Source organism: Periplaneta americana, chromosome 14, assembly GCF_040183065.1.
Source record: "Periplaneta americana isolate PAMFEO1 chromosome 14, P.americana_PAMFEO1_priV1, whole genome shotgun sequence".
NCBI lineage: Eukaryota > Metazoa > Arthropoda > Insecta > Blattodea > Blattidae > Periplaneta > Periplaneta americana.
The window spans coordinates 141481781-141495639 of NC_091130.1; the positions used below are offsets into that span (position 1 = coordinate 141481781).

Here is a 13859-nt window from a genome sequence, read left to right on the forward strand (position 1 = left end):
CAGTATTAATATATAAATACAAAGATTAAAAGAAATTAAATATGAAATTTTTAGAAACAGTATACAAGTTTCTCAACATCAAAGAGTTAGTCAAAATATGGAAAAGAAGGTCCATGGATGCAAAAAAAGGATGAAAGTAGCATCTTTTAAAGGAATCTGAAGTACCATGCTTATTTATGCAACTTTTACAGGTTTGTACATTACATACACAAGCCAAATCCAGTCACATTGCTATCAGCCGAGAAAAATGGTAACATGAATAAAGAAGAACATAAGATAAACGACAAATCACAAGGTGCTTGATTAATTTAAGTTAAGGCACCTTAATTTATTTCAGTTAAATTAAACTTAAAATCAAACTTAATTTCAAAAGTCGCGTACATAGAAGATAATATTTACTTGTTACGTCATTTGTACTCAAATATATGTGAAATATTGAATGTTAAAACACCGAATTCATTTTTTAATTATTCAATAACATGCTAGATATGCAGAAAAAAAAACTCCACCAGTTAATCTCATGTTGGTACACTGTGATATTTAATTTAGGACCAGGAAGTTCATGCATTTGCATATATTTTCCATTGACTATAATTTTTTTAGTAGGCCTAGGTTATTTTACAATGCTTTATCAACATCTTAGTTTATTTAGCGTCTGAATGAGATGAAGGTGATAATGCCGGTGAAATGAGTCCAGGGTCCAGCACCGAAAGTTACCCAGCATTTGCTCATATTGGTTGAGGGAAAACCCTGAAGAAAACCTCAATCAGGTAACTTGTCCCGACCGAGACTCGAACCCGGACCACCTGGTTTCGCGGCCAGATGTGCTAGTTGTTACTCCACAGGTGTGGAAGACTGTAATTAATTGCTGATTAATTATCTTCACGAATCATCAACATTTAAGCTTATAAAACCAAATTCTGTGTTGCATATATTTGCATATTTTAGTTTTTTATATAAATGCATAACATTTTATGATTTTATATTATCGTGGCATATTTTCGCGTTTAAGCAGATTAAAACTGATTTTATGTTGCATAAAAATGTTTACTATGTATTGAGCTTCGTGAGTCTATATACTAGACTATGCTAATATTTGGAGTGCTATTGTACCGTCAAAGTGAGTTCAATCTAATAATAAAATATTTTGACAAAAAATTAAAGTTTTATTTGCATTCAGGATTATGTTTTCAAATGTAAGTACTGAAAATGAGATGATTGGAAATTTTTCATAAAAATACGGTCATTTAGCAAATCTTCAAAAATAAATATGGATCGCAGGACAGACCTTCAAAATACGGACATGTTCTGCTAAATACGGACGTTTGGTAACCCTATTTATAACTTACTTATTAGAGATACAGTAAAATCCCAATAAGACGCTGTTCAAGGGTCCGCGTGTAAATTGTGTATTAACCGGGACCGCGTATTAGGCGGGTATACTAATTTTGACTTATATACAGTATCTATTAGCATTTTTCTTTATTGAAATACATAATTCGTGAAAAGTAATACAGTATTACTCCATTATGTAATTACTGTACGTCAAAGACATTTACAATATGTACTGTAACTTACTTAATTCTTTCGAAAAAAAAAAAGCCACTTATAGTTGTTTGTCGTGTGCATGTTCTCCAAGTCCTCATGTTTACTACACTTTAGTTTCCTGCGATTACATCCTCCCGACATCGCAGCTGTAGTGAATGAGTCGCGACTTTTTATTATCATTCTTAATGTTGATGATGGGATTCCTAATGCATCAGAGAGTTATTTCTGAGTAAGAGTACTGTTCTCATCGTACTTTCGTAAGATTTCCAATTTTTCAGACACAGAAAGCGCTTTTCGTTTAACACTTATTGTAATCATATTTACAGACACTTCAATACACTACAGGACAACAAACTGCCCAGCAAAAATTTCCAGAATTTTATTACAGCTGAATGAGGAATACTGTTTGAGAGAGAGGGTTAGCAAGAGGGTGAGGTATTGTAACTGTATGTAGGCTTTAACCGCACAGATAAGGAGTCGAATAAGAGAGTGTAACAAGAGGGTGGGGTATACTAAGGTATGAAGTATGAAGGTTTAAATGCGCTGTTAAAGGGTCGAATACCAATACTTTTCAGGTTAATAGCACCAGTGAGTTCAATGACCAAGATGTTTCGTTGCAGTTACAGTACACTGCTGAAAATTACATCGAAAATATTCCACAAAATCAGCATATTATGCGGGACTTGAGCACAACAAACGGGGTATTTTATAAAGGCGTTATATATGAAATGTGCAGGGACCGGACAAAAAAAGCATATTACACGGGATAGCGTAATAAGCGGGCGCGTCTTATCGAGGTTTTACTGTATATAAAGAAATATAGAATTTTATTAATCCTTATTTTAAGGTTTTTAAAGGCATACGTGCATGCATATTTAGTAGGTTTTCAGGGCATGAACTTCCTGGCCCTGTTTATAATTGCAATTTAGCGCACTGAATTTCGCACAGGCAAATCTGTACAATATACTATGTAGCTTTAGACATATCACAATTTGACTAGGTATATAGCGAAGTGACTAGATACTGGGTTCTGTCTGCGATATACACATTTTGAAACTGAATTAATGAAGAATTTTGACAATCTAGGTTTTCACTTTTATTTCTGCTTAGAAAATGTCAAGCCAGCACTGGATGACGGACAAGATGGATAGCTCACCTCTCCACTCGTCCTTTCCTCTGGCTTCTTCGAGTATGGTTTCTTCTTGCTGTGGAGGGCAGGACAAAAGTTGGTACACAGTTCAGTCATGAGTGAGGCCCAGAAGTTTATGCATTTATAGGAAACAGGTAAATATATACAAAAAAAAACATTAATAATTGACATATACTGTACATATTATGTTAATAACAAGAAACTTTACACAGTATGTTTAATTTTACCAGTCAAGGCAGACAAACTAGCATTGACTTTAAGTAGAACCACTATACTAATAGCACAGTTTAGTATATACAGTTGCGAAGCTCAATACTTAATAAATATGCATACATAGATAGTTGCTGACCACCAGGATCGCTACTATCACCTCAGGACAGACCCTTTCCCGAGCAGACGATAATGTTTGTTCGGGTTTTCTATTTCAGTGTATGGAGCTCGGTGAAATATTATATTATAACTTTATTGCTTATCATAGCTAAGTTTTATTTAGTGTAATGTGTCCATAAGTTCCGTTTACTTCTTATTGCATAATTTGTTGCAGAAATAATTATAAAACTGTGTTATTTTAATGTGAAGAGAATTTTACATGTTAACATAATCTATTCGCATCAACATTTTAAGTTTAGAATGGAAGCTATTTTGAGGTTTAATAAAAAAGAATTTATATTGTGATTTTAATTTAGCACATCCACCTTCCTTAATTGTAGATAGAAAATTTACCACACCACTCCTATGAAATTAGTGTACATACGATTGTGTTACTTCGTCTCTTAAGAAGTAGATAAATACAATAATTCAGTACGTACTCGATTGTAGTATTAAAATACAGACAAATTGAATGTGCGGCATATTATACATGACATTATGCTTAATTATAATGTACAAATGCGAATATTGAAGTATTGGTACAGTAAACATAACCTATAATTTCAACATATCAAAATATCTGTGCAGTGTAACTGAAAATTATTGAATCGTGCATAAATGAATGTACAAGAATTTCGCAATATTTAATCCAAATAAAGTCAGGTATTACACATACGAACAACGTAATTTTCACACCAAAAATAATATTACACCTTAACTCGCAAGTGAATTATGTCTGAAGTGTCTCATAATCATTGTTTTAAATTTATTAATGCAATTACACTACATTTTAGAGAAATATGTTACTCTTTATGCATTGCAACTAGTTTATATGGTTGAAACGCCACCCTCCGTGATCGGGTTAAGCGAGTCACATGGTCAGCCTATATTAAATCATGATGGCAGTGACACAGTCTATTGTTCCTAGTACTCACAGCGCTCCAAGCAGCTAGCAACTATCGCGAGAAATGCAAAAAATCATCCCAAGCTTCGCAACTGTACATACTAAACTGTGCTAATAGTCTACATAATATGATGGACCAGCTACTCTGGAACTGAAAAAAATGCTTTATCTGTAATTTAAAACCGCTCAAGTTTAATGGGTTGAAGATAACATAAAACTGCTTTCAAAGAGGACGTATCAAATTATTTCATATACATGTAATGTAGTTTAGTACAATGTAAACCATCTGTAAACAACGCAAAGGCTTCTACAGCAATAGCATAGCTGGCCTATATTGGGAACTGAAGTTCTAACTAGCTGGTATTTCACCAGCCTGAATGGATATTTTCATAATTTTCAATGTGAGGGCAGTGACAACTTCTGACCTATTCTACATAGGTGAGACAGTAAGTTACAAATCAAAGCAGCAAACTACATTTCTTAATGAGGCATTTGATGTTATCACTGCTAGATAGCAATATTATCCATAAGTCAAAGTAATCAAAGTGTGCACAAGCGAAACAAAGAAGCAACAGTTGCAAGATAGTGGCATCTCTGCATAAGTGCACCATTGTTGGGCAGCTCTCTGCTGTATGATTTTTCTGGATGTCTGGCAGCAAATGGTAGTCACAAAGAAATGCTGCCAGTGTACAGTGAGCATTGCTGGCATAGCATGAAATTTTGAGCAGGGGAAGCTAATTCAAGTTGTCTTTCATGCAATATGAGAAAATGTATTACAAAAATATAGTCTTAAAATAAATAGTAGTCAATGTCAAGTCAGCAGTCGAAGATAGGTTGGAACCTCGTAAGTAACACCAATAAGGCATGGCCTCAAATGGTATGTAGTAAAATATGATCTCACGGTTTACACATATCTCTAATAAATAGACACGTATACGTATAACATTAGCTCACTTCCTGTCATAGAGAAATCACAATATTAACGGTCAATAGATACAGTACGTAAGTATGCGTCTATCTTTTAGTTGTGTCCTTCATTGACAGCAAGGGAGTCGGTCATTTGTTTTTTAGATCACGCTTTTGTTCGTAAGTTAGTCTTGATAATAAAATTGTCCTAAAAATTTCAAGTAAATTGGTGTCAGGAACTGTTATTTCACTCATTATTTATTATATCAGCCACAATGCACACTAACACTTCAACTGAACACAACTGACGAAAAGGGATAACTCGGAAACTACTTATTTTCAATGTCAAAGCTAGCTTCTTGCTAGCCTTGCGACCAGGATAGTTTAGTTAGAAAGGGATGGAAAATCTGCAGGGTGGGTTACACAGAAGAATGAGTGTAAGCTTGGAAGCTGGTGTGTGCAGGCTTCTTGTTTACTGCTGCATCGCAAATCATCCTGAGCTGCCGCATCACAATATTTAACGCGTAAATATACATTCTATTAAAATTAATAAATAATTTTGTCCATAGACTGCAGGTTTATTATGAAATTATTATTAACTGGGGAAGCTTAGCTTTTTACCTTTCATTGACACTACGCCACTGCCTGTCACATCAAGTTATCTATAATCAGGTGCAGTTCTCTGAAAGATGGACAATTATCGAACACTGAGTCAGTTGGCCAGTTGAGACTGGCATGGATGCAAATGTGCAACAGGTTGGTGACTACATCCTAGCAGACAGAATGAAGGGGATCGTATGGTAGTCCTGATAATCACTGGTGATGAGACTTGGATGCATCATTATCAGCCTGAGACAAAGCATGCATCAATGCTCGGATCAAGCCACCAATTGTATGCTCATGCATAGGTGTTGCCATCTTGCAACTGCTGCTTCTTTCATTCCTTTCTGCGCACATAGATAATATTGCCATCTAGTAGTAATAGATTCAGTTACCTTATTCAAAAATGTAGGTCGCTTTTTTCCTCACACTTGTGATCAGTAATTTTATTAAACAAATTCTATAATTTATATTGATTATTATATGACGTAAAATGCAGCCTTGAGAGTCATAGATATCAACGTACATGTCTTCTTTAGATGAATATCGTTATGACATCATCAGAGCAAAAAGAAAATGAGTTTTGGAATAATATTCTGGGGAAATTCTACAGATAGTAACAGTAGCTAAATTCCTATTACAAAAAAGAGTAATTAGAATAATAGTAGGTGTCAAATCTAGGGAATTGTGTAGGACCATTTTAAAAAAACTACGAATAATGCCCATGACTTGTCAATATATTTTTATTAATAAACTTCCACGCATATAATCTTGAAAACTTGGTAACTAATTCAACAGTTCATAGCATAAATATGCGTAAAAACATGACTTTCATATTACATTGGCGAGTCTATCGTGCTATCAAAAAGGAGCGCGTTATACAAGTATGGTAGTAAAAAATTTTAATAGTCTCCCTATGGATATAAAAAATCAAAACATAGAATTATTTAGGGCCAAATTAAAGAAGTACTTAATTTCTCACGCCTTCTATTCTGTAGGTGAATTCATGACATTCAGCAACGCTTCATGAATATTTCTGTCTTGTATTAAATATTGATACTAAATCTTTGTGTTGTCCTAGTAGACTATATTGTAAAACTGGCTGCAAAAGGGTATCTGTCGGATACAGGGGGGAGAGCCATTAATCCTTCCCATTGAAGGCTTTAAGGAACCAACCTGGACAAATACCCAAAGTCCCATCCCTACTTTCCCGTGGTGCAGCTGTTAGTAAGCATAATTTTACAAGCTGAACTAAAGGGAGGGGCTACTCATCCATTAGCACTGGTCAGCTTGATGAGTTAATGACTGAATTTGGTATAATTTTCCTCTATCCAATACCTAATTCCCTCTTTACCCTTTCCTATCCAGTCCTCTGACTGAACTCTTACTTTCTTCGACCCCGACGGCATTAGAGCATTCGAGGCCTAGGGTTCATTTCCCTTTCCTTCCTCCTCTTTCTACTTTTCTGTTCCTAGTGCTGACCTGCTATGGCACTAAAATCGTCCTCCAGTGGCTTAAGGAGGGAAAGCTGGTGATCAACAAGATCTCCCAGCTAGGTCCAATGGACCCGTCAACCAACAGCAGGTGTGGTCCTCCAGACATTCTGGGGGTTGTGTGTGAATGAAGTAGCCACCAAAACGTTAAAATATGGTGTTCACTTAAATCGGCTACAACTTGCCATTTAACCGCTCCAATATTTGGAATTCATCAGTCCCCTAACTGCCCATTGTGCAACTCAAACAAAGAAATGGATTCGGAACACCTCAAAATCTGTGCTTCAGTGGCTGGTCATGATAATATCTTTGAAAAATATTGGAGTGCAAGAGGTCAAATGACTTTATTGTCAAACGCCTGGCATTAGAAAACAACAAACAACAACAACATATTGTAAAACTCGTCTGTATATATTTCAACTAGATTGTGGCAATAATTAAGACTTTATAGCACTATTGTGTGTAGTATTGCATTACTGCAATGGAGCATACTGAATAAAAAAAAAATAGTACTATTAAGATTTTTTTGACACGTTCCATATTCTAGCTGTGAATGATGTACGAATACTATGGAATGTAAATAAATACAATACAACGAACAATGTAATGGAATTAATTATCACATTTCTATGTTATATCTATTGAAAATAAACAGCAAATTAATGCAAAAACTTTTCATTTCATGCTACTAAAATTAGATTAACTGACATTAGCCTACTTACAATTTTTTTCCCTAAGCATTTCTCATACCGTAATACATTCTTGGGTAGACTTCTTTAAAGATATTAAAATTAAATAAATTTTATTAAATATTTTTCGATAAACAGAATCAAATTATTAAATTTTTTTATCATTTAATATTTACAAAACTTCCATCTATTTCACAAAATGAGCATGAACACAATTACGTACAACAAAAATATAATTGTCACTTCATATGCAAAACATTTTATCACATGAATCTTGCACTTCTAACCAAGATGTTAAAAGTTGTATTTAAATATAATCACGTCTAATAATGCAATTTTCAACTGCACGTCTACTGATAAGAGCCACCTAGAGTACTCATTGTTCTACACTGTACTTTTGTAGGGATGAATATTTTATATTACCTGCATGCCAGTCATAAGGTATTCAGTATTACCAGTACTTTTTTTTTCTGGCAGAACGTGCCGGAACACCATTTTGGGACCTTTTTATCATATTTTTCATCATGGAACTGAGAAATGTGTCAATAATTATGTTTATAACTTAATTTTTCTTTGTACTCCGCCTAGACCTTAAAAGTCATAAAGCTTGATGAAAAGGACGTTAAAACGACAGAATTCCCGTGCACTGGACAGAAGTCATATCTCCTCACCTGCTTTATATTCTACACAGAGTTCCACCACCTATTTCTCGAGAAGAAAAGCATTTTGTATTTTTGCATAAATTTCTAATGTAAATATGGTGCAAAGTAGCCTGAATAAATTACCACAGAAAAATCTAAGACTTTTAGAGATACTTCTGTATCCAGTTGAATGTACAAGATGAAATTTGGGAAATGTCTCTTTCATTAGCTGTATTATTTAAGCATACAAAATTGTTACAGAAATCTAGCTTTCTTTATCTGATGAAGATGTTTCATTGGGCAAATTTATTATACAAAATCACTGATCATATTTTCATTTGCAAAAAGATCATATCATTAGAACTCAAAACAAGTATGCTATGATTCATTCAATTCACTTGATATTGTTGGCTCTAAATAATATCACACACATGCCATATGTTCTACAAGCACATTATCCTTATGTTTTTTTTTTGGGTTATTTTACGACGCTGTATCAACATCTTGGTTATTTAGCGTCTGAATGAGATGAAGGTGATAATGCCGGTGAAATGAGTCCGGGGTCCAGCACCTAAAGTTACCCAGCATTTGCTCGCATTGGGTTGAGGGAAAACCCCGGAAAAAACCTCAACCAAGTAACTTGCCCCGACCGGGAATCGAACCCGGGCCACCTGGTTTCGCAGCCAGACGCGCTGACCATTACTCCACAGGTGTGGACTTATCCTTATGTAATTACCAACATATGTATACCAATGAATTCATGTTACTGTCAAGAGAACATAGAAGATGTATAATGTAATTGTACAGTACGTGTTATAACCATTAATTATGTACAAAATTAATTTATACATGCTCTTTCAGAGGCACGACTACCATATACAGAGTATTACGCAGACTGGTTCCAGGTAATGTTCTGTCAGCCTATACGACGGTAGTGTGGAGTGCCCGGCCTACACGTACGCACACACACGCACACACGCGAATATATTTGTTTCAAATGAACAAAGGATATTATGAACATTTTTCATTCGCTTAATCTCATATGATCTTGAGTTTTCAAAGATCTGGGATCATTTGAATTTTTCTTCAGGAAGTGGAATTTTGTTGATCAATTCTTTTGAACTTACGTTCACATTTCGAAATATCATTTATATAGCAACATGATATAATTTCAATGATTTATACTTCTGTTATATAGGGTGTTTAAAAAATAGAGGGCATAATTTCAGGTATATATTCCCCATATGTAGACAATACAAAAAGTTCATTACAACATGTGTCCGGAAATCCTTGCTTTCCGAGTTATGGCCCTCGAAACTGATATTCACCGGAACGTTTTTCTTCTCGCAGGTAGGTGCCATGACAGAAGATATTAACAGAGGAGACACTGACAGTTAATTCCAAGGCAAAGGGTACATTGAGTGTTGTGTTTGGCGCTGTACTGTGCAACATGTACTCATACCAGAAGCTGGCAGAAGTGTACTTCATGTACGGTAAGGCGAACGACAATGCTGTGCTGTCTCGTCGTTTCTACCAGGAGAGGTACCCTGATCAATGGATAGGTAGAGGTGGCCCAATTACTTGGCCTCCACGCTCACCTGATTTCAACCCTATCGATTTCTACTATGGGCCATTTAAAAACATTGGTGTATTCGTCTTCGGTGCCTGACATGGAATCACTTCGGAATCGAATTGTGGCAGATTGTGACGAAATACGCAATACTTCTGGAATTTGGGATCGTGTTCGCAGGGCCATGAGACATCGATGTGAGGCCTGTATTCAAGCAGGAGGTGGACATTTAAGCAGGAGGTGGACATTTTGAACATCTGTTGTAAAGACAACTACCTGCGGGAAGAAAAACATTCCGGTGAATATTACTGTTTTGAAGGCCATAACTCGGAAACCAAGCATTTCCGGACACCTGTTGTAATGAACTTTTCGTACTGTCTACATATGGGGAATACATACCTGAAATAAAATTATTCCCTCTATTTTTTAAACACCCTGTATATAATCTAAATTCATGTTTATGTTCTCTTTTTATTATTTAATATTATTACTTTTTGTTAGATATATTTGTCATATTAGGCAGGTCAATCTGATGGTAAGTTTTATAAATTAAATGTATGAAAAAGCATTGTCATATTCATTTGTACACTTTGCAGCAAAAAGAATGGGCCGCCAACAACTTACAAATTCCAGATACATAATACTGTGCATGCTCATCCCGTCAAAGCTACCATTCGCCAGATAATACATAATTAAGCCATTTAAATTTGCTGTATTTTGTTTAAGAGTCTAAAATATGTTATAAAATGTAATCGAGGATTGATTATAGACACATCAGGGTCTATGAAAAGAGAAATAATAATACAATTGATAAATACAAAATCAACTGAAGTGAATATGAACAAGAAAATCACAAACTATGCCGATTTGTTATTATCAGTTTAAGTAGTGTAGGTAATTATGGCAAGAGACTACAGAATGAGTCATTAGTATTGGATCAAAGTTTCAGTCTCCGACAATATTAATTTCTTTAATTACAAAAATCCTACTCTACTGGGAAGCAAACTCACAACCTATGGTATGGAAAACAGATATCTTACCCCTACACCACATACACCTCGTAAGGTTCACTACATTGTAGAAGGACGACTTTCAAAGAACAAACACCACAGCAATGCCTTCAACTGCAGTTAGTTTACACGTCTGAATCATGCAGTAGAACCTTGCATTTGTAAAAAACCAAGAGTCAGCCCATTCTTTTGCCATATTTAATTACCACACATTTTCTACAGCCTCTCAATTGAGATGTAAAGTTTCTTAAAAGAAAAAGGAAACGGACTCATAAATAAAGGCTGGTTCACAATAAACCGGAAACGAGAATCGGAACAAAAACGAAAACGGTAAAATTGTTAAAATGTGTACATTTAAATGTGAGCATTCACAATTAACGAAAAGCTTCTAGGAGCCTGGGATCGGGAACGGAGAGTTGGTCAAGTTTCAACTTTGGCATTCACGTTTCCAATCACAGCGCACTAGATTCATTCTATTGCCACCAAAAAGCTATTTTGTCGTCGTATATTTTGTAGCAAGAAGACCCTGACAAAACCTATGCATTATTTTGTTCTGTGCTGTGCATCATGGAGCAAGTTTCATTTGATGAGATTCTAATATTGAGTGTTGAGGAAAATCCTCAAGTTTGCGATAAGCGGCACGCCTTGTATAAAGATGAGAAAATGAAGGAGAATACGTGGCTTTCAATAGCTGCATCTTTGAACACCGATCGTAAGTGAATCATATTTTATTACTGTATTGGTTGTATTACACACTACATATTCATGCTTCAATTCAATAACTACTGTTGTGTTCATTTTTGTTCTATTACAAATCTTGCTTCTCTAATTATTTTACGTTATGGTAGACTTAAAATAGGTTGTGATAATAAAGATGCATTGGCATATTTATAGTACTGTACCTAATGAAATGTTTCAGTTGAAATTTCGAAGTTGGTTAACCTGTGTTTATCTTGGCTGCCTTGTACTCATGAGAGAATGCCATTGGTCAATTATACACAAATAACATCAGAATGCGTAATATCGACTTCGACTTTACATATCGTTATTGACATTTATATCGATATGCATAGTCGTCTACGTTCTCAGTTTATTGTGAATCAAAAATTTTCATATTCACGTCCTCTTCTTCTCGTTTTCATTCTGGTTCTCGTTCCCAGTTTATTGTAAACCAGCCTTAACTCTTACCATCCTGAAATATTAACTGAGGACAAATAAAGCAAATGTCCATGGTTTATCACAAAGAAACCCACCTGACAGCCATAAATGCAGAGTATATTTTATTATAAGTTCTTCTTTAAGTAGTGAATATATCATGTACCTTTAAATGCATAAACTTTCTTGGTCTATTCATGTTTAATGTAGGACAAAGGATAGAAAAGGGATTATTCCTTCCGACATCTAACAGAACTTGTCAGTACTGCAAGCCTGACTACAGAATCTGATAATTACTTAAAATAAAGCATTAGGCTTACATGTTCCATTTTCATTACATTTTATAAAAACAAAGCCAACTCTTCCATACTGTAACAAAAATTGAAACCACACAAAGCCAAGAATATTATATTGGACTAGCACAAATAATTTTATTAAAATGTATCATTAGCATTCCACACTGGAGACCCAAGTTTGAAGCCTAGAAAGTTAAACTGGAATTTGTTATGAACAAGGGCAGATTTGGGGCAAATTTCCTCGAGGTACTTTCAGTCCCCTGCCATGCTCCATCATTTCCCCACAAAGTACAATCATCTTCATTGTTGATACAGAAAACAACGGTGAAAGTACTGCACTGTATCAGCTTTCAGAAAACTGAATGGGATTACTATTGTGAATGTTTCATAGGACAAATACTTGTGGAAATTTCTGTAGTCAATACCAATGCCTGAGCCATCTGTAGTGCACAACGATGACATCACGATCAGAAATGTTTACATCGAAGTTGGAACACAGTTTAAAACCTATTCAAAATCAATATTTATATAATAAATTGCAGTCCAGCACAAGAAAACAAAAATTGTAACTGACACAATACATAAGTGGTAGGATAAAAACTTTTCAATAAAATTTGATTTTTTTTTTCTATTTTATTATTCCTAATCTATTACTTATTTTTGAGTATCATATCTATTCTACTTTTTAATTTTTAGGGAGTTCTCTTTTTTTTTTCTTCCATTCTATCCATTTCAGTGATAGAATAGACTTCCACTAAGTCAGAGTTTATGGGATCGTATGGTATGTAAGACTAAACATACTTACTTACTTACTGGCTTTTAAGGAACCCGGAGGTTCATTGCCTCCCTCACATAAGCCCGCCGTTGGTCCCTATCCTGAGCAAGATTAATCCATTCTCTATCATCATATCCCACCTCCCTCAAATCCATTTTAATATTATCTTCCCATCTACATCTCGGCCTCCCTAAAGGTTTTTTTCCTCCGGCCTCCCAACTAACACTCTATATGCATTTCTGGATTCGCCCATACGTGCTACATGCCCTGCTCATCTCAAACGTCTGGATTTAATGTTCCTAATTATGTCAGGTGAAGAATACAATGCGTGCAGTTCTGTGTTGTGTAACTTTCTCCATTCTCCTGTAACTTCATCCCTCTTAGCCCCAAATATTTTTCTAAGCACCTTATTCTCAAACACCCTTAACCCATGTTCCTCTCTCAAAGTGAGAGTCCAAGTTTCACAACCATAAAGAACAACCGGTAATATAACTGTTTTATAAATTCTAACTTTCAGATTTTTTTGACAGCAGACTAGATGATAAAAGCTTCTCAACCGAATAATAACAGGTATTTCCCATATTTATTCTGTGTTTAATTTCCTCCCGAGTATCATTTATATTTGTTACTGTTGCTCCAAGATATTTGAACTTCCCCACCTCTTCAAAAGATAAATTTCCAATTTTTATATTTCCATTTTGTACAATATTCTCGTCACGAGACATAATCATATACTTTGTATTTTCGGGATTT

At 35.0% G+C, this 13859-nt stretch overlaps 1 protein-coding gene across 7 annotated transcripts in view; it reads right to left on the minus strand.

The window, feature by feature from the left end:
- Window positions 1-13859, minus strand: part of Mic26-27 (MICOS subunit 26/27) — a 44497-nt gene that overhangs the window by 17914 nt on the left and 12724 nt on the right. For 4 of the 7 annotated variants that reach the window (XM_069846166.1, XM_069846168.1, XM_069846169.1 and 1 more), the window contains exon 3: window positions 2705-2753. The exons of the other annotated variants lie outside the window; for them this stretch is intronic. In XM_069846166.1, coding sequence (XP_069702267.1) covers window positions 2705-2753 — 49 coding nt within the window. The remainder of the gene's footprint in view (window positions 1-2704; window positions 2754-13859) is intronic. 7 annotated transcript variants of the gene reach the window in all.